The sequence below is a fragment of the Fistularia commersonii genome, chromosome 24, assembly GCF_037954325.1.
Source record: "Fistularia commersonii isolate RoL2024-O1a breed Wild chromosome 24, RoL_Fcom_v1.0, whole genome shotgun sequence".
Classification (NCBI taxonomy): Eukaryota; Metazoa; Chordata; class Actinopteri; order Syngnathiformes; family Fistulariidae; genus Fistularia; species Fistularia commersonii.
In genome coordinates, this window is record NC_141307.1 from 10,717,632 (window position 1) to 10,737,377 (window position 19,746).

A 19,746-nucleotide genomic window follows, 5' to 3' on the forward strand; every position below is an offset into this window, starting at 1 on the left:
GCAGAGTAATTCCCCGTGGACGCGTTTACTCCCGGGTATTGGTACTGGTAGGCATTGAGAGGCTTTCCGTAGGACGTCGACGTGGGGGAGCAGTAGCCGTGGGTGATGCCGCCGCCGCCGGCGGGACTGTAGTAGCCAGAATCCGTGGCGGTGGACTCCGGTAAGGTTGGGGATTCCTGAGATGGATGGTGCATGGTGGAGAGTTGAAAAGAGCTCTGAAAGTCAACAGGTTTATTAACACTCGGGATCCTCCGGTCGAATACTCCAGTCATAATGTGTCGGGGGTGGGGGTGGGGGAAGTCTCTGAAAACAACAACAACAACGACAACAACCTCCCCCGAAAAAAAAGAAATAAGAATAAAAAAGCCTCGATTCCAAAGTGGCGTGGAAACTACGCGGGCATTGTCGAGACGCTGGTGCGGGGCTCTGTCGAAGACTGCAGCCAGCCCTGCAGCAAAGACTTGGTTAAATCCTAAAGCTGCGCTCTTACGCACTACAGGGAGGATCTGGTTCCATTGGCCAAGACGCACACAGACACAGCTACACCCAATTCAGTCTGCCAGCTTTCCAACTGGGAGGGACACACACATGCAAACGCACACACACACCATTCCCTGGCTATGTGGTTGCATTGTTATTGTTTAATAATCTATTTATTACCGTTAATGAGCGGGAGCAGTTTTTTCGTGTCGTCTTGCACTATTCGTTTTGCTGGATTGCAGCTGACGTAACGTTACAACTCGCTGTTCAAGCATTGTTTAAGACAAGAACTCAGAATAATTGCCAATCGGAAATGACAAAAATTAGTAGTTTAAGTTTATCATTCCGTTTTGAATGGCTTCTATCTCTGGCCACATTGATCCCAACTGCTAATGATATTGTATAAATTAAAATAAACGATACAGATGCTTATATATAAATGAGTGTTTCTATGTGTGTTTCTTTTTTTGACTGATTTTTGTTGACATCGCAACCTGGAATTTGAGGGGGTCCCGGGATATCCATCTTGTCTGGATGTCAAAACCCCAAATCAAGGCGTTCACTGAGTCTGTTTATTTGGTATCAAACAGCGTCATCTAGTGGAGAAACACCATAACCACTTAACACACTCGACCCAAATATGAAATACTGTAAAAAAAAAAAAAGTCGAATAATAAGAATCCAAAGGATGAAGTCAAAGCCAAGGCGGGTGTGGGAAATGTGAATTTCTAGGTCATAAAGAGGGCCAAAGGTAAGACGTAGGTTTATGCAATCGTCATTAAACCATTTTTTTTCCCTTACATTATTGACAGGGAAATGAATTGCATGAATAATCTTGACCATTAGTGCACTCTGAAACTCGATGTAACAATAGCATACATAACTTTAGTGAGATACAGCAGTATTCCCGCCAGGTAAAACGAGCAGCCAACTATTTCTTGAGGACATGCAAATTGAGTTCACTTAACATTCACTGTTTCCAAAATGAATGGAAAGCTAGAACATCAAATCAATTCCAAAAAAATCAGATGGGATTCAAAAACGTCCGACCAAATTACTTCCGGTGCTGAGACCGGACGTATCTCCTATAATAATAATAATACGAATAATAACAAAGACAATAATAATGATAAAAATAACAATGGTATATATTATTATTAGTTTCTAGAACATTGTAAAAAATCAATTCTCGCGTTATTTCGCCCACTTTTAATATCAAGTTAAGACAAAAAGCGCAAAAATGTGCGTTTGACGTCACATGGTAAAGTAACAAGATAGTTCCCTGTTCAAGGTAAGCAGAGGTCATTTTTCCGAATACAATGTCGGGATACGATTATCATCTCGAAATTCCATTCGATCGTGTTTTATGATGTTTTATTATACATCAAACATAAGCTGTATATTTGAATTTTAAAGGAAAAAAAATAAGCCGAAGAAGTCAACAAGGGGAAGCTTCAAAAGGTCACACGCCAGGCCTGGGCGAAGACGGAAGTACAGGGGGGGGAACGCTCTCAACCAACATGATATTCTCGTCGCTGTCTTTTCTCTCGGCTCTCGTTTTGTGTGTTGGGGGGATGGGGCCGCACTGGGGATGAGAGACTCCAAATATTTACCACTTGGCTAACTAAATATTCTACTTTTATGATCTTGGCCTCTCTCAGTTTTACATATTAATATTATTTCGACCACGTATGAGTTTCGGTGGACTTCGAAGAACATAAAGTGGAGTATTCGAACGTCCACGACACACGTTTTTAAAAAGTCGACAAAATGTATTCCTCTCCTGGAGGTAAGTGGAGGAGCTAACGTTAGCGTCAGCTAAAAGATGCCGCTAGCAAAAATGAACATACTTCTTCCGAGTTTTCTGTCTCTACATTTTGAAGAACCATACGTGAAACCAACATATTGACATTCGTTTACGCATACGTGTTTTCAGAGAGTCAAAGATTTTATTAAATCGTTCGCGTCTCGAATCCCAAGTGAAGGCATTATTAAAAGGGAAGCTTAGCTAACTTAGCGTGCCACAACAAGCTGCAGTTAGCCACGTTAGCTCTGAGCCTACCTCATTACCAAAGTTGTGCTAGTCAGCTTCGCGATATTATCTCACGAAATGGGTACTAGTTTAGTTTTATTTAAGGATACCCACGTTTCGGATACTATTACGGTCGAAAATTTCCCTCCGTCGCTCGGCGCCAAAGCTAGCAGCCGGTATATCGGAAATATTAACGGCCGACCATGCTATCTAATCTCGACACCGATCGTAGCTCCTGTTTAGCCGGCAGTGTTCCGCTCAAATGAGGTAGTGTTAAGTTCTCTCTTTCTCCTTGTATTAAATATTTGCATTTTCTTGACAATATATCAATACATTGCGTGTGAATCTCGGTTCCTGTGTACGTTTCTAGTTTATTCAACTGTCCATACTGCCCTACTGTAATGTGTTTACCTCTACTATCACACAGTTTTACATGTTTTGAATCACACTTGCCCTGCAATTTATTTCTCATAACAGACTTCTAATGTTAAGCTGTACCCAAACTTCAACAACGCATTGCCGACTTCTTAATTTTGTTTCTTGCATCGGTTGTTTTGTTTGTTTTTTTTTACTTTGCAGGAACAGTATTGCAAACATTGCTGTCTTATGTGTTTCATATGGTCCTCCAAAGTAGTGACCACCTATTCTCCATGTACTGAAGAATGGGTGGCTCCTGCTCTGTAAGATTGCCAGCTTGCTCGGTGCCTCCTGTGTGTGCGGTGATAAGAGATTTTGAAAGAGTTGCTCTTGAATATGGAGGATGGGTTTCCAGAAAACAATAAGGGAGCCTACGTGACACAAAGTGAAAGACAATCTTAGGGAAATATTTGCATTCAGAAAGGCAATTGCAATGATCAACCTCGCAAGGGGGGACAAAAAAATGGGTTGTGCAAATGCCTTTTCTGAGCTCGTGCATTCTGATAGTTATGGAAACGTGACTTTTAGTTGAGTCCTCGCGTTCATCAACGGTCCCACCGTCGGCACCCTTTTGATATGCAATCGTCACATTTGCCAACCTTGGCTGGCTGTTGCCTCTTGTCTTCGAGCCCTCCACTGGGTGATTTTTAACTGTGGTATCATAGCCAGTATAATTCTTTAAATGTGTGTTTGTGTCGAAGAATTTTAAAATGTATGACATAAAGTAAGTAAAGTAATATGTATTTTGCCTGTTTTTTAGCTCCTGAAATGCTTGAAGGACCCCGTTCTTCTGGGTCAGCAAGCTCTGGTAAGTTGAACTTGTCTGTCCATTGTCGGGAACAGTTTTGTGCTTTTCCACACTCTGCACTCCTAACACCATGTGTTTTTACAATATTAACTCTATTGTTTGAGTAGAGACATCCTCTGGCATGAAGAAATAGCATTTGTATCAGGCGAAGAGTTTGCAAAATCATTCTCGATAGCAAGCGCATCATTTTTAAAGCTCTGAATGATAGTATATGTCTTTGGAGTCTGCAAATACGCTCTGGAAGTATTCCCTGGTTATTCTACTCTGCAATTGAATGCATTCCTATTGCTCTGAAATTATTATTTTTCTCACCCTTTTACACTTGATTATACAAAAGCGCTGGCAACAAATGCGTGTGTATAAAAACAAAATAAAAAAGTATCAAGGAGTGTAGAAACCTCAGTGGAATTTGCGTAAGCAATGACAAAGAGGTCCAGGTGTTAAAACTAAAGGCTCCAGAGCTTGGGAAATGTTATACATCTTAGCAGCGTAAATCCAACCCAAGCAGGCGCAATTTTGAAATGAAGTGTTCCCGTTTATTTCACTCAGGTTTTTGTCTCCTCAGAGGGGGCACCTTGTACAGGTTGTGTATAACTTGTTCACCGGTAATCACATTACTCACCAAGCGTTATATTGTTGCTTCTATAAAAAGTATTATTTTCTTGTGAAAGGGTTATGAAACAGTTATTTGTTAACCAGGGAATCATGCAAGTTGTTCTCTCTAATCATAATCACAACATATTATGCAGACTTCTTCTTTGCAACCCTTTTATATCATTAAACCTTGTCAAGTAAATTATAAAATCCAACCGATGAGATCAATGTTCAGCTCACAGTTAGGCGAGTACTTGGTGTGAGGTCTGGGAAGAAAGTAGATAAGTAGACTTGGTGGTGGAATGAGGAAGTGCAGGAGTGTATACAAGGAAAGTGCTAGCAAAGGAACTGAAGAGAGCAGACAGGAGTTTGGGGGAGAAGCAGTGCAAGTTGAAGGTACATTGACTTGTCTGCTTGTTTGGAAAGCAAAGAGTGAGAGAATGACTTGTATTGGTTTGGCAAAACTCAGAGATAGAGATGGGAAGGATGTACAGCAGGTCCCGATGATTAGGGATAGAGAGCAGAATGTATTGACAGGTGCCAGATGAGCAATGGGAGGGTGGAAAGAGTACTTAAGAGATCTGATGAATGAGGGAAATGAACGAAAGCGAAGGGTATAAGAGGTATCAAGGCGAAGTAGCAGAGATTAGCAGAAGTGAAGCGAGGACGGTACTACAGAGATTGAAGGATGGAAAGAAAGTCCATTCAGATGATGCGCCTGTGGAGGTCGAGGAGAGGTGGCAGTAGAGTTTCTGGTTAGATTATTCAACAGGATCTTAGAGAGGGAGAGGGTGCCTGAGGATTGGATAAGTGTGATGGCAGCCATTTTTAAGAGTAATGGAGGTCTGCAGAATTGAAGTAACTAAATGAATAAAGTAGATGGGCCATACAATGAAGTTAAGGGAGCGAGTGGTGGAAACTAGACTGAGAACCCGCATTTGTGAGCAACGGTATGACTAAAGGCCTAGAAAGAGTACTACACATGCAATATTTGGTTTAAGAATGCTGACAAAGAAGCACAGAAAAGGTCAGAGGGAGCTGCATTGTGCCTCTGTAGATCTAGGAAAAGCATATGACAGGGGGCCCAGAGAGGAACTATGGTACTGTATGGAGTGTGAGAGCATGTACGTTAGACTGGGGCAGGACATGTATGCAAGATGTGAGACCTTGGTGAGGTGTGTTGTGGGTGTGACAGAGAAGTTCATGGTGAAGGCGGGGACTCCCATCAGAGATCAGCTCTGAGTCCCTTCTTGTTTGCGTTGGGGATGAACAAGTTGAAGTTAGAGAGCAATCTCCAAGGACCATGAGGTTTGCAGATGACATTGTGAGCTGTTGTGAGAGCAGGGAGGAGTTGGAGGACAATCTGGAGAGGTGGACGCATGCTCTGGAAAGCAGAGGAATCAAGGTTAGTCGTAGCGAGGCAGAATATGGGTCAAAGGTGATGCGTGATAAAAGAGTATCAGCCTGAACAAACGGAAAGGTGTATAAGACACGGGTTAGACCAGCGATGCTGTATGCTTTTGGGACAGTGGCATTGAGGAAAAGACTGGAAGCAGAGCTGGAGATAGTGGAGATGAAGATGTTGAGGTTCTCTTCAGGAACAACGAGGATGGATAAGATCAGGAATGAGTCCATCAGAGGGACACCACATGTTAGATGTCTTAGAGATAAGATCAGAGAGGCCAGACTGAGATGGTTTGGTCATGTGCAGAGGAGTGATAGTGACTATATTGGTAGAAAGATGTTGGGGTTGGACCCGCCAAGCAGGAGGTCTAGAGGAAAACCAAAGAAGATCGAAGGATGAGGATACAGCGAATAGCGTTAGTCGGGGGAGGTTGATTCGCTGTGGCGACCCCATAAGAGAAATGCTGATGGCGCATTTTTTTGTCTGACACTGGAATATGTCGTGTGTTCAAGACAGTTTTTTTTTTCTCTCTCTCGCTCTTTTTTTCTTAGAACCACCGTCATCCCCAGTACCAGAATATGTGTTCAAGCCACCATCGCGTCCAGACTTCGGCACCATGGGTCGGACAATCAAGCTGCAGGCCAACTTTTTTGAGATGGAAATACCCAAACTCGAAGTCTACCATTACGACATTGATATCAAGCCTGAGAAATGTCCCCGGAGGGTCAACCGGTACGCCCCAGCGTTCAGTTTAATTGCATCCCGGCGTTACTTGCGTAGGATACATCAGCGGCTCCACATCGGCGATCTCGTTGGAATTGCTAACGAGCCTGTTTCACTTTTTTCCTCAGTGAAATTGTGGAACACATGGTCCAGCACTTTAAAACGCAGATCTTTGGCGATCGAAAACCGGTCTACGACGGGAGGAAGAATTTGTACACTGCCATGCCCTTGCCCATAGGCGGAGAGAAAGTATGAAACTTTCTTGACAGAATTATTAGTTGTTTTTTTTTTTCTTTTTTTGAAATGCCAATTAAAGGTGTTAAATCGTGACTGCGCATAAGATCATTTCCACTCTCATCCCGTCCTCCCGTGTCAACTGTGCAGGTCGAACTCGAGGTGACCATACCGGGTGAAGGCAAAGACCGTAGCTTCAAAGTGTCCATCAAGTGGGTGTCCTGCGTGAGTCTGCAAGCTTTGCACGAGGCGTTATCGGGACGGCTGCCCAGTGTCCCCTTCGAGACCATCCAAGCACTGGATGTAGTCATGAGACACCTGCCCTCAATGAGGTAGGGCCTTTTATTATTGGATGAGACTGGTTGATCCTTGGCGTGTTTGTCATTTGAGCGTGCTGTTTTTTCGTGTGTGTGTGTGTGTGTATTTGTGTATATACACACATGTATACATGTATCCCCTGGCACCGATCTCTGCTGCATTTGTCCCTGTGTTTTGGTCGGAAACCTGAATTTTCCAATTGTCCCCTGCAGGTACACCCCGGTTGGTCGCTCTTTCTTCACCCCCTCAGAGAGATGCTCCAACCCCCTCGGCGGCGGCAGAGAGGTATGGTTCGGCTTCCACCAGTCTGTCAGGCCCTCTCTTTGGAAGATGATGCTCAACATCGACGGTATGTTTGTCCGTCTCGAGACGTGAAAATTTGACCGCCTTTCCGAATTCTAAAATCTCACCCTGAACCCAAACGCCGCTTCGTAGTCTCTGCCACTGCGTTCTACAAAGCCCAGCCTGTGATCGAGTTCATGTGTGAGGTCTTGGATTTCAAAAGTATTGAAGAGCAACAGAAGCCCTTAACGGATTCCCAAAGAGTGAAGTTTACCAAGGAAATTAAAGGTATAAACTAAACTAGAGTGTAATGCATTGCAAATGTATTCGTTTGACCCGTTGATGTTTTGAAAATCGTCCCCCCCCTTTTGTTTTTTTTGGTGGTCCTTTTCTGAAAGGGCTGAAGGTGGAAATCACTCACTGCGGGCAGATGAAGAGGAAGTACAGAGTGTGCAATGTGACAAGAAGACCTGCCAGCCACCAAACGTAAGAGTCGCCCCCTTTGGGTCTGATCACGGTCCAATACTATTTCAAAAGTGCATCACCAGAACTCAATCCCCTTTTGAAATCCTTTTATTTCCGAAGACGCCGCTTTCCCCATGAAAGGGAACGCGGTACCAATTTAACTAATATTGTCCACCAGAACGAATGAAGCCATTTTCTCCCATGTGCCGACTTTGAGAGTTCCTCTGACGGAGCGAAGCCATGGGGTCCCAAGTGAACCTGCGTGGATTGTTGTGTTTTCTTTTTTGACCGTCGTCTCCAGCTGCTCATTTTCTGATGCTCCTGTGTGCCTCCCCTAGGTTCCCCCTGCAGCAGGAGAATGGCCAAACTATTGAATGCACTGTAGCGCAGTATTTCAAGGACAAGTACAAGCTGATCCTGCGATACCCACACCTACCATGTCTGCAGGTTGGACAGGAGCAGAAGCACACCTACCTACCTCTCGAGGTAAATAACTGCACTTCTTGTTGGTTAAATATCAAATCGAGGTGAGTTGCCCGACTGTCTGTTATTCATTGTTTCATCCACGCCAAGGTGTGCAACATAGTGGCGGGACAGCGTTGCATCAAAAAGCTGACAGACAATCAGACCTCTACCATGATCCGTGCCACCGCCCGATCAGCGCCAGATCGTCAGGATGAGATAAGCAAATTGGTGAGTCGCTCGCCGGTGGATATTGATTTTTCCCGCAAAGGCAGACGGTCTGTTTTCGGCTCGTCCCTCGTGGCTCGCCCCGAAAATGAAAATGTCGGCGAACCGAATGTTCAGATGGAAGTTCTTAACTCGAAATCCCGATTTATTAAACATAAAAAAAAATGAACCCCCATCACCACCAGGCCTTTTTGTCAAATTATCTGAAGGGCTTTTTCTTTTATCAGTACAGAAATTTAAAATCTGTCAGGAATGAGGATTGTGCAAAACAAAGACACTCTTCCCCCGTAGCCGAAGAAAACCCGCGTGTTAGATGTCGCGCTTCAGCCCGTAAACACTTTTCATCGTCTGCTGTATATTTAGAAATCCGTTTCGGTGTTCATTGAAGCTAAGAGAAGAAACTGGGAAAAAAAGGGGGGGTTATTACAAAAAGGCCCATTCTTTTTTAGCTTGTCAACCAATGACTGTCCCAATTGTGTTCACTCGCCGGCTGCCGGGAAGCTGTTTGGGAAATTGGTTTGTGTCATCATGCAATGGAGATTAAATTATTTTCAGGTCCATTTTTCACCGTCCCCCTGCTTGTTTTTTATTCAAATCACCTACAGATGAGGAGTGCCAACTTCAACACTGATCCTTACGTTCGAGAATTCGGAGTGATGGTCAGGGACGAGATGACAGAAGTGAACGGCCGCGTTCTACAAGCACCATCCATTCTGTATGGAGGCAGGGTGAGTGGATGAACATTTTAGGTCTACGGAGCGGCGCAGAGCCTTTTAAAATGCATTATTTCGACCTCGATCTCTTTCTTGAGACAGCCATTTGTATTCTGACCTTTAGAACAAAGCGATAGCCACGCCAATCCAAGGAGTATGGGACATGAGGAACAAGCAGTTCCACACCGGCATCGAAATCAAAGTGTGGGCCATCGCATGCTTTGCGCCACAGAGACAATGCACTGAACTTCTTCTCAAGTAAGTCCGAAACACACACTTCGTTTCGTTGCTTCTGCTAGAATCGGTTTAACTGTTAAACTGAGAGCTATTGACTTTGGAGTCAATTTGAGTCGAGCGGCCCTTTAGGGAAAAACCAATTTTGAGCAATTTCTTACATACATGTACAAGTGGTCCTTTTTAAACGATGACTTCGAGTTAGATGGGCTTTACACCAAAATTAAAACTTGCACAGGATGCAGCATTGGGAGTAGATATTGTACGCAAATACCTGCGCTTGCAATTGGCCTAGATTCATGCAAATATAAACATAAAGAAATATGTGAATAAGAATATAAAGAAAAAGAAAAGGTAAAATAGTTTAGTGCCATTTACTTAGAGCTATTTACTCAGCTCTACCTGGAGCAATCTTCTTTGGAACTGAACATTCCTGGTTCGATTCCTGGATCCTTCCGGTGTGTCGAAGTGTTAAACGAGACACCGAACGCCTGACTGCTCCGCCGGCAATGATGGACGGCAGACAACTGCTTATGAGTCATCATTGATCGGTTAAATGCAGAGAACGAATTTCCCCACGAGGGATTAAAAAGTATAAATTATTATTAAAAGGGGAGTGTCCTGGTATTTTTGTGTGCAAATATTGTGACAGGGTCAGTGTGCAAACTCCATAAATGGTCTGTATGTGTGCAAATACTGTACAGTAGTACGATAGAAATGGCCTACAGGTATATTTATGCAAATGTGAACATTAAAGAAAATATGTAGTCTAAATGGCCTATAATCATGCGAATATAAACATTAAAGAAAAACAAAAGGTAAAATAATCCATACTGCACAAATGGCCTACATGCATGCAAATACTGGTGTGTGTTTGTGTGTGAGTGTATGAGAGAGAGTTAATGTCAGTGAAGGAACATGTCATCCAGTGCAAAAGCGTGAGTCACATGTATGTGCACATACAGTACGTACTGAATAAACATTGTATTGACCTCACAAATGGTCGGCCATGTTGTCTGTCGTCAGGGGTGTGTTTCGATTAATGATGAAATCGCTTCACGGCGGACCCTTAGGAACATAACCCCGCCCTTAAGTGAGGACCAGATGTATATATTCTTTTATATTTCACCACCGCCATCTCTGAAACGCAGGATGGATCCGCGCACTCATGTTGTTTGGACCAAATTCCGCCCCAATCAATAGAATTTCATTGCAGAAATTGTTATGTCTCAAACCCGCCCCCTCATCCTCTTGTATCATCCTGTTCTGGTCACGCTTTGCTAAGTCTATCTCCTGCTCTCAGTCGATCGGTGTGGAACCACCGCACCGAGTAAAGAGGACAGAGACGGTTGTCGTCGTTTCAGTTACCGTTGACATCGGCCACGTTGCCGACCGGGCCACGTTGCGAGTCACTCACCCTGCCTTCCTTCTCCATCCTCTGGCTTTAACTTCTTAGCATCATCCTAAAACACATCGAGTCGACTGATGCTGGAAGTACCTGTAACATACTGGACGTTGCCCGTGATCACATAAAGCGCTCTCCGTTGTTTCAGAGCATTCACCGATCAGCTCAGGAAGATATCCCGGGACGCGGGCATGCCCATCCAGGGCCAGCCCTGCTTCTGTAAGTACGCCCAGGGCGCCGACAGCGTGGAGCCCATGTTCCGGCACCTCAAGTACACGTACCAGGGCCTCCAGCTGGTCGTGGTCATCCTACCGGGAAAGACACCTGTGTACGGTGAGTAAACCGCGTGTGCTTTTGTTGTCATGAATTCACGAGCATTGTTTTGCAAACCCGGACATTTAAATTGAAATGCAATATCCTCGGTGTCTCTCAAGTTCACTAAATGAATAAGAGCACTCACATTTGGTTGTTGACTCATTGCTTACAGTGGTTCTGCTGTGGAACCAAACCCTTACCGTTTTGGGGAATCTCCTCGTGTGATTCCCGTCGGCTACTCAGCAGCTAAATAGAAATACCGTCAAATAAAAAAATGCAACAACGTGGCGTTTTCCTTTTTTTTTTTTTCTCACTGACGGACAAGATACGAATTGGAAGCGAAGTGGTTTATAATTTGCACAGAACAAAGAACAACTTTGAAGACCAAAAAACACGTCGCTGCCCATGAGCCGCATGAGGAAGTGCTCCCTTTCTATTTTGGGTCGAGGGAGACGCAGTAAACGGAGCGGCAAAATAAAAACGCCATCCTTGCCCTCCCGGCTGGACTATTTACATCAACTAAACTCCCAGTCCACCTTTTTTTTAATTTTTTATTTTTTTGTCCGCTGAAAAACAATTGACAGTTTTATGAATGTTTTTCAATCCAAAACACGGATATTTGGTGAAAATCATTGGGTTTGAGTATTCCCATCTATTTGATTTGTCAGATAGCATGACAAGACATTTTAATTTCAATCACACCCTGTTCGTTCTCTGCGTGTTGCAGCCGAGGTGAAGCGCGTCGGGGACACCGTCCTCGGCATGGCCACGCAGTGCGTGCAAGTGAAGAACGTGCAAAAGACGACGCCCCAGACCCTCTCCAACCTTTGCCTGAAGATCAATGTCAAACTGGGCGGCGTCAACAACATCCTCCTCCCTCAGGGCAGGTGCGTGCACGTTGTTTTCCCGGACGTCGAACCACTTCTCCTCGAGAACCGATGTTAAAATGTTTCCACCGTTCGCACGCAGACCGCTGGTGTTCCAGCAGCCCGTGATCTTCCTCGGCGCAGATGTTACTCATCCTCCCGCGGGAGACGGAAAGAAGCCTTCTATCGCCGCCGTAAGGAAATATTGATACGTCCCGTCCCGGCGACAATCCACTTTCCAACCCCCTCACGGCTCCTCTCCGCAGGTGGTTGGCAGTATGGACGCCCACCCCAGCCGATACTGCGCCACGGTGCGCGTCCAGCAGCACCGCCAGGACATCATCCAGGACCTGGCCACCATGGTGCGGGAGCTACTTATCCAGTTTTACAAGTCCACACGCTTCAAGCCCACGCGAATCATCTACTACCGCGATGGCATCTCGGAGGGCCAATTCAACCAGGTGACGTTAACTCCGGGGATAAACGCGGTACCCCGGATGGAATATGACTTAGACGCTGTTCTGGCAGGCCCCAAATGAAGTGAAAAAGTTGGTTAAACACGTTATTTACTAGCCCGGTCCCTGCGTCCTGTCTCCACGCCGAAAAACCGACAGGTTCTCCAGCACGAGCTGCTGGCGATCCGCGAGGCCTGCATCAAGCTGGAGAAAGACTACCAGCCCGGCATCACCTTCGTCGTCGTGCAGAAGAGGCATCACACCAGGCTGTTCTGTATGGACAGGAACGAGAGGGTCGGTGTTTTGTCTTTGCCGCGCTTGCTTACTTGACGCGGACATTTCACAGCCCGACGGAGGGTTTGTTTTTGGAAAGGCAGCTTGCAGAGTAAAGCTTAAACCATGGAATTACATGCGTATGTATGTGGATATGATCTGATATGTCGTGTTTGTCTCGCAGGTTGGGAAGAGCGGCAACATCCCCGCGGGCACCACGGTGGACACGAAAATCACGCACCCGTCAGAGTTCGACTTCTACCTTTGCAGCCACGCCGGCATCCAGGTGAGAACGGGCCTCTGGATTTTTCCATTTGACCCCGCATGGTTTCCTTTTTTTTTTTTTTCCCTCCCCATCCTAATCCCGACCCGCTCTCGCCTCGCTGCCACGCAGGGCACCAGTCGACCGTCTCACTACCACGTGCTCTGGGACGACAACCACTTCTCCTCGGACGAGTTGCAGGTCCTCACCTACCAGCTCTGTCACACATACGTGCGCTGCACCCGCTCGGTCTCCATCCCGGCACCGGCCTACTATGCCCACCTGGTGGCGTTCCGCGCGCGCTATCACCTGGTGGACAAGGAGCACGACAGGTAAGCCTTTCCAATTTAATTTTTTTTTTTTTTATAGTCTCTTAATTTTTGTAAGAATATCCCAATGGCCCCGAGAGCGTCAGTCGTTGCGACACAACCGTGTGTGCCTTTTCTAGTGCCGAGGGCAGTCACACCTCGGGCCAGAGCAACGGACGTGACCACCAGGCTTTGGCGAAGGCTGTGCAGATCCACCAGGACACCCTGCGCACCATGTACTTTGCCTGAGAGCATTCGACCCCAGGTTCACAGAATGGGGGGGGGAGGGTGGGCAACTGATCAAATTCAACTGCCTGCTGTCTGGAAAAATTGAATCGTGGATAGCAGCGATTTTTATTTTATTTTATTTTATTTTTTTTTTGTCTTTATTTTTTTTAAATTTTTTTTATACGAACTCCCTAGTTAACATATGCCGTTATGTCTGGCAAAAACAAAACGAAAAAAAAATCTTGCCGACCCATGCAATCCCAGCAGACTTATTAGACTGTAAGATGCAAAAAGGAAAAAAAAAGTTTTTTTTTCTGGAGGGTGTGAGCTAGCAGAGGTTTTAATCTTTTTTGGGGTTTTTTTTGTATATATTTGTATTTGATTTTATATATATGGAGGAAGGTTTTGAGTCTAGCGTTTTAAAATATACCCATATCGTCGTTACGTGATGACGCTAGTTAATATAAACAATGAAAAGATAGATCCTGAAAAGATAGTTTTCCCCCTTTTTTTTTTTTTTTTTTTTTTTTTCTTTTATCCGCCGAATTAATCGCTCCTTGGACCAACACTGTCAGCCAATCAAAGCAAAGTGCACTGACCAATCCGGGTACTTCAATCGGGACAAAAGTACTTAACTATGTCAGAGTTGTTTATTTTTTTTTCTTTTTCCCCACATATCCTGGCACAGCGTGTTGTTGTTTTTTTTAAGTGCCATTTCAAGACCCACCTCCCTTTTTTTTTCATTTCCATGTTAAAAAAAAAAAAAAGACAAATAGATGAATTCTATGATCCACGTCTGCCGGGCCGTCATTATTTTTAAGTTAAGCAACAAAGAGGAATTGGACTATGCCAAGTCTGAGGTGCGTTCCCAAATTAGCATTCGCATCGGGGTTGTTTGCCGTTGACACTTTCGATGCATGTTTTTTTTTTTTTTTAATAATGATTTTTTTCTTTAAGTTTCGAATCGTTCGCGCTAACCGATGTATTTGTGGCGGTCGTTCGAATCTCATGCCTATAAATAGTGTGTTAGGGACTGGTTCCTGATAAAGATACCTTTTTAAAAAAACAAAACAAAAAAAAAAACAAACATTTTTTTTTTTTTGTAGTGTACTCTGAGCCGCATCGATAAGATACAGGAAAAAGTCACCGCCGTGGAAACGAATTTCATTCTTTTCTCTGTTCCGTTCCCCCCCTCCAGTGGATGTATCACATTTTTAGACAATTTTGATGTCTTCTCCACGTCAACCCTGACTTTTTACAAAAATGTACGGAGCAGCGGGATAGGCTCTCTGCGGCCCCTTTGTCCGACCAGTTAAGCAATTTTTAAAATATGACTTTTTAAAAAAAAAAAAAAAAAAAAAAGAAAGAAAAAAAAAATCTGTGATTGTGTTTGCTTCAGCAATCATGGGCAGTTGTCGCACAAGAGAGTGGTATTTATATGCAAACACACTTTTTTCAAATCTTTATTCTATATTGGTAATAAGGTATATTTTGAATACGTTTTTTGTGCAGAGGCAGAAAGCCCCCCCCCCCAACAACTGGCCCCTCATTCAGTTTCCCTTGTGTTTTTTTTTATTTGTGTAAGATTTTAAATTTTGCCTTAGTCGCCATTGAAGGAGCCACATGTAGAACTCGGGCGGGGGTCAGGTTACTTTTTTTTTTTTTTTTTTTTTTTTTTTAAACCTGTCGGGAATCCATGAATTGTAGTTCTATGAGCTTCTAGAATTAGCTTTCATTTACATCCATTTCCATCATCAGTATTTTTCACCAACCAGAAGAAAGTAGTCCTCCGCCCTTCGATAAACTAGTTCTATTTTTTTTTTTTTTTTTTTTTTTTTTTAATTCGGAAACTGCCATTCTAAAATTTTTTTCATCAAACCATCATCACCCCGAGCCGCCTTCACCTTTCTGTGAACAGCAAAAACGCAGAAAAAAATGCCACATGACCACCGGACGACCCTCGGCTCGACACGCGACTCCCTCCCACTGCGTGTTTTTTTTTTTTTTTAGCTTTCAGTTATTTATTTTTTACTAGTTTTAAACAACAACTAAAAATACTCACCTGCGTGCGCCGAGAGGTCCTAAATGTTCTTTCTATCTATGCATCGACTCAAACCAAGAGATTTTAGCCGTGGGTTGTCGCTTTTACCCGATTTAAGTGTGATTTCAAGGTAGAGAACCAGGGCTCTCTTATTTTTATTTAATTTTTTTTTAAATGACTCGTCATCATTTTGTGTTTAGCTTTTCAGTATTGTCATGCCTTTCTCACAGGATGATATATATATATATATGGTCATTCACAGTGATTTAGATAGATTTTCTATAGTTTATAAAAGTCAGACCTATTCTTCTGTAATCTTTTTAGCCTAAATAAGATTTCAGACTTTTTTCAGGCATGGTAAAATAGTAAAAAAGTGAGAAAAAGGAAAGCACACAAGACCCCCTGATTAGGTGCTAGACGTTTTCACTGTAACCACCTTAAAAATCATATTCGTAGCTTTTTTATTTTTTTTTCAATACTCAGTTTGAGGCATGATCTTGCAAACTACTCTTTTCCCCATTTTTGCAGGCCCGCTGGTAAAATTTGTTTTTTTTTTGTACATTTATTTTTCTCCTCAACCCCTCTTTTTTTTCCACATTCAAGCGAATAGAAATCCGACTGACTGTGTTTACGGGGGCATTCTGAGAAAAAAAGGAAAAAAAAAAAAAAAAATCATGTACTTGATATTTGCTGTTATGATGTCTTTTCTCGTGCATTTTTTTTTTTTTTTTTTTTTAATCGGTGCTGGTCTCGCGACATGTACATTTTGGATGCACTTTTTTTCGATAGCGGACGACAGACGCACGCTCCCCAGTCGCGTCGCTCAAGGCGGGAAACCCCAAAACCGCGTGGTTCGACACTGGTGTAATTGTATGGAAATGGCCGCGTGTTCTACCTCTTGTTACCTGTTTATAGTGTAATGGTAACATCACACCGCAGGCCATTTCTGTACAATTACCCCCCCCAACCCCCACCCTGGCTACCGGACTGGATGCGCTTCTCTGTTTCCGACCCCCCCCCCCCCCCGCCGTTGTTTTCCCGCTGTTGCCGCTGGAAACGAGATGGCCAAATCGAAAAGCGGGTCGTCGTTTTTAGATTTTCTCGTAAAGATCCGCGCGTCATCCTTTTTGCCCCTTAAACCCCCCGTTACCCCGGCATCAGCTCCCGCACCCTACGCATGTTAGGAAAACGCAAACAGGAAGTGGGTTGCGGCAAGGCCTCCGATCAATTCCTATTTGTCATTTCTGACATTTCTGTCTTTTATTCATATATATATATATGAATATATAGATCTATATATTCATATATAAGGGGGGCTACAGTTCCCTTACGTGCAGCAAAATGTGTGTCACTAAGCCGAACACTTTTAAGGTGGAAATCATCCATCCAGTATATATATATATATATATATATATAAACAAACATAAATATGTAATGTTTTTGACAGGCAATTTGAACCCATTACATTCAAGTGTAATGGGGTTCCCCAGTAACCTGCTAACTATCCAAAGCATTTCCTTTAGGGGGACGGGTTTGTCGGCGTTGTTGCCACCGCCTCTGTATGTTTTTACTCGGCTCATATCAGCACCTTAGATGTCCAGATGCGAATGGTGTTTTTTCTTTTTTTTTTTTTTTTTTATTATTATTATTATTTTTTTTTTATTAGTGGATACCAACCTCTGAACTGGTTGCAGCGCCGACAGTCTTGGTCAGCTGTAGCGTGCTCAATGTAGCATTTTTTTCGCAATTCTTTTTTTTTAACCGAATCCTTTTTTAATAAAGCCAGCGAAACATCCAGCATTTTTTTTTTTTTTTTTTTTTTTGTTTTTAATTCTTTGCAGAAATATCCCGATGCCTTCTGTTTTTTGACATTTAAAAAAAAAAAAAAAAAAAAAAAGTGAGTGAAAGTCGTATTTGCTCAGGTGGGTGCGCCTTTGTCTCCGGTTTCAGAGACAAACGCGTTTTTCGCAAAACAAACTGACAGCTTTTTACCCCCAAAACCGAACAGAATTAAAAAAATTTTTTTTTTTTTACATTTTTTTCCGGGAACGTCTGTGGGCGGAGGGTAAATATAGGCGTCAGGGAGAGTCGCACGTCCCCACTTGTTTATGTTGCGCTGAAAAAAAACAGAAACGCGCAACTCGACATATCACTGGGGAACGTTTGTGAGACGAAGCTAAATGGATGTTTTTTTTTCGGACGGGGTGAGGAGGGGTCTGGACCGCACTGCACACACTCACCTTCGCCCGACGCTTTTCTCAGAACGGGCGCCTCCTTCTAAACTAAAAAAAAAACATATCATAAGCTAAAGCAAGGCGAGCGGATTCCCCAGTTGCCGCAGCGCCACCTCTGTCATCCGGGTTTTTGGTTAAAAACTCCGAGGTGGAAAGACGGAATAGCGCGGCGTAACGAGGTCCCCCTATTTCATTTTTTTTTTTTTTTTTTTTTTGTTTTTTAAATGTCAGATTTTTCCGGATGAAATACTATTCCACTCTCCTCTCCTAACGTGTCGCCTCTCCTCTTCGCTGACATTTAGCAGAATTGTAGAAACTATTTTCCTAGCTCCACATGAATGTATTTAGAGCCTGTTTGGTGCATTATATAACATCTAGGCTACCCGCTCCCCGGATAAGATGATACTCGTGTTTGCTTCGTGTTCTGCCTCTTGTTTATCTTATTCATAGACCAAAGTGATTGCAAATAGTGTATTAACTTTTGTTCCCTTTTCTAAATTTTATTTATTATTATAAGTTTTTCGATCACCGCGCAAATGTTGTCAACCGGCCGAGCTGCAAACTATTATTTTACCCCGCAGCGCTCTGTTTCGTAAATAAGAGTCCAAACCGCAGAACGTCGGCGACGGCGTTTTCCATCCGATAACGTCGCTAGCCTTGTGACGACCCTCTCGGCAGGTTGTCGGCGCTTCATCCGCAACCGGCGTCCCGCAAGGTACCGCTTCGGTTCCCGACGAGGTTTCTGCATTTTGCTGTTTTTTTTGTTTTGTTTCTGTTGCTCCCCGTCGACTCAAAAAGCCCCGAATAGCAGTTCGCCGTTCGTTCTCTCGCCAAGACTGATCTGAGATCTGCCCTCGCCCAAAATGGCCGTTGTCCACGACCTCCATCCCCCCGGTTGTAACATCAACCGACTCCCAGACGGGCTGTCAAACGCCAAACTGACTGTAAAGGATCATTTTCGGTCGAATACAAACCAGTCTCTTAGAAGTACAATTTTTATTTCCGCTCGATCAGCATCCATGACTTCCGGTCATCAACGTATCGTCGCCAAATGTAGTCTAAAGCGTTCGTGCCATATTTTGAAGTGGCCGAAAATACCGTAGAGCTACCAACGAGCGATTCGGAGCGTGCTGAAGGCTGGATTACAAAGCAATAACGTCAGCGGCGATGCTGTTTTAGGCGGCCAAACCAACGTCATGCGCCGTGAGCGCGTTAGCATACTTAGCTACCAGTGTGCACCGCTAGTCCTGGAAGCGTTGATGCTAAGCGGCACGGCAGGTGATCCCCCGTCCCTCCCTCCCCCCCCGGTGGGTGCATCCAAAGCATTTTCATTTTTTGTCTTTTTTTCTTCTGCTATTTACATTTTGAGAGGGAGCCGTGGCATCCCGTGAAGGGACCGGCCGAAAGCCTCAAGGAAAATAAAAAAAATAATTAACAAATGGATAAAAATTGAACCTACCTCAGAATTGTCTGGTGCTAGCTAATATTAGCCCATATATATATTTAAAAAAAAAAAAAATCAATAATTGTAGAGACCAAACCAGTACAAGCACTGTTTTTGTTCATTTTTTTTTTGTAAATTTAAAAGCAATGGAGATAATAGTAATGTCTGCCTGGTTGGTTGCTTTTTACTTTAACAGTCATAAGGGACCAATTTTTTATTTTTTTGATTGCGATTGGGTCGTCATGCCGCGCCATTTTACAAGATACTTGTGGGTCCTTTTTTTTTTTTTTTTAAGATTTTTTTTTTTAAATGACAGACTTGGAGTACCAAAATTTTTTTTTTAAATTTTTAAAAAAAATTTTTTTAAGGGGAGATCACCGCGGGGGAAAAAATATCGAGCGCCGTCGGGTCTTCCACCCTGTGTGCGAATCACAATGCAGCAATAATGGCGGGGCCAAAGCTAACTAGCACGCGATAAACCCTCGCGGTGTTTTTAGCGCCCAAGCGTTTCCTTGTATCC

The 19,746-nt window shown here is 43.7% G+C and overlaps 2 protein-coding genes across 3 annotated transcripts in view; one reads left to right on the plus strand and one right to left on the minus strand.

The window, feature by feature from the left end:
- Positions 1-524, minus strand: part of dlx5a (distal-less homeobox 5a) — a 1,860-nt gene extending 1,336 nt beyond the window's left edge. For both annotated transcript variants that reach the window (XM_086171320.1, XM_086171318.1), the window contains exon 1: positions 1-524. This exon is cut by the window's left edge and continues 95 nt beyond it. In XM_086171320.1, the coding sequence (XP_086027446.1) occupies positions 1-272 (272 nt within the window). In that variant the 5' untranslated portion in view covers positions 273-524.
- A 1,514-nt stretch (positions 525-2,038) lies between these two features.
- Positions 2,039-14,232, plus strand: ago2 (argonaute RISC catalytic component 2). Its single transcript, XM_086171321.1, has 20 exons — positions 2,039-2,269; positions 3,690-3,737; positions 6,288-6,468; positions 6,588-6,708; positions 6,844-7,025; positions 7,224-7,360; positions 7,447-7,581; positions 7,692-7,779; positions 8,097-8,244; positions 8,332-8,451; positions 9,054-9,176; positions 9,286-9,419; positions 10,949-11,133; positions 11,843-12,002; positions 12,085-12,175; positions 12,248-12,442; positions 12,596-12,730; positions 12,894-12,995; positions 13,104-13,303; positions 13,420-14,232. The coding sequence occupies exons 1-20, from the start codon at positions 2,251-2,253 to the stop codon at positions 13,526-13,528; spliced, it is 2,613 nt and encodes an 870-aa protein (XP_086027447.1). The 5' UTR covers positions 2,039-2,250; the 3' UTR covers positions 13,529-14,232.
- Positions 14,233-19,746: the final 5,514 nt, after the last annotated feature.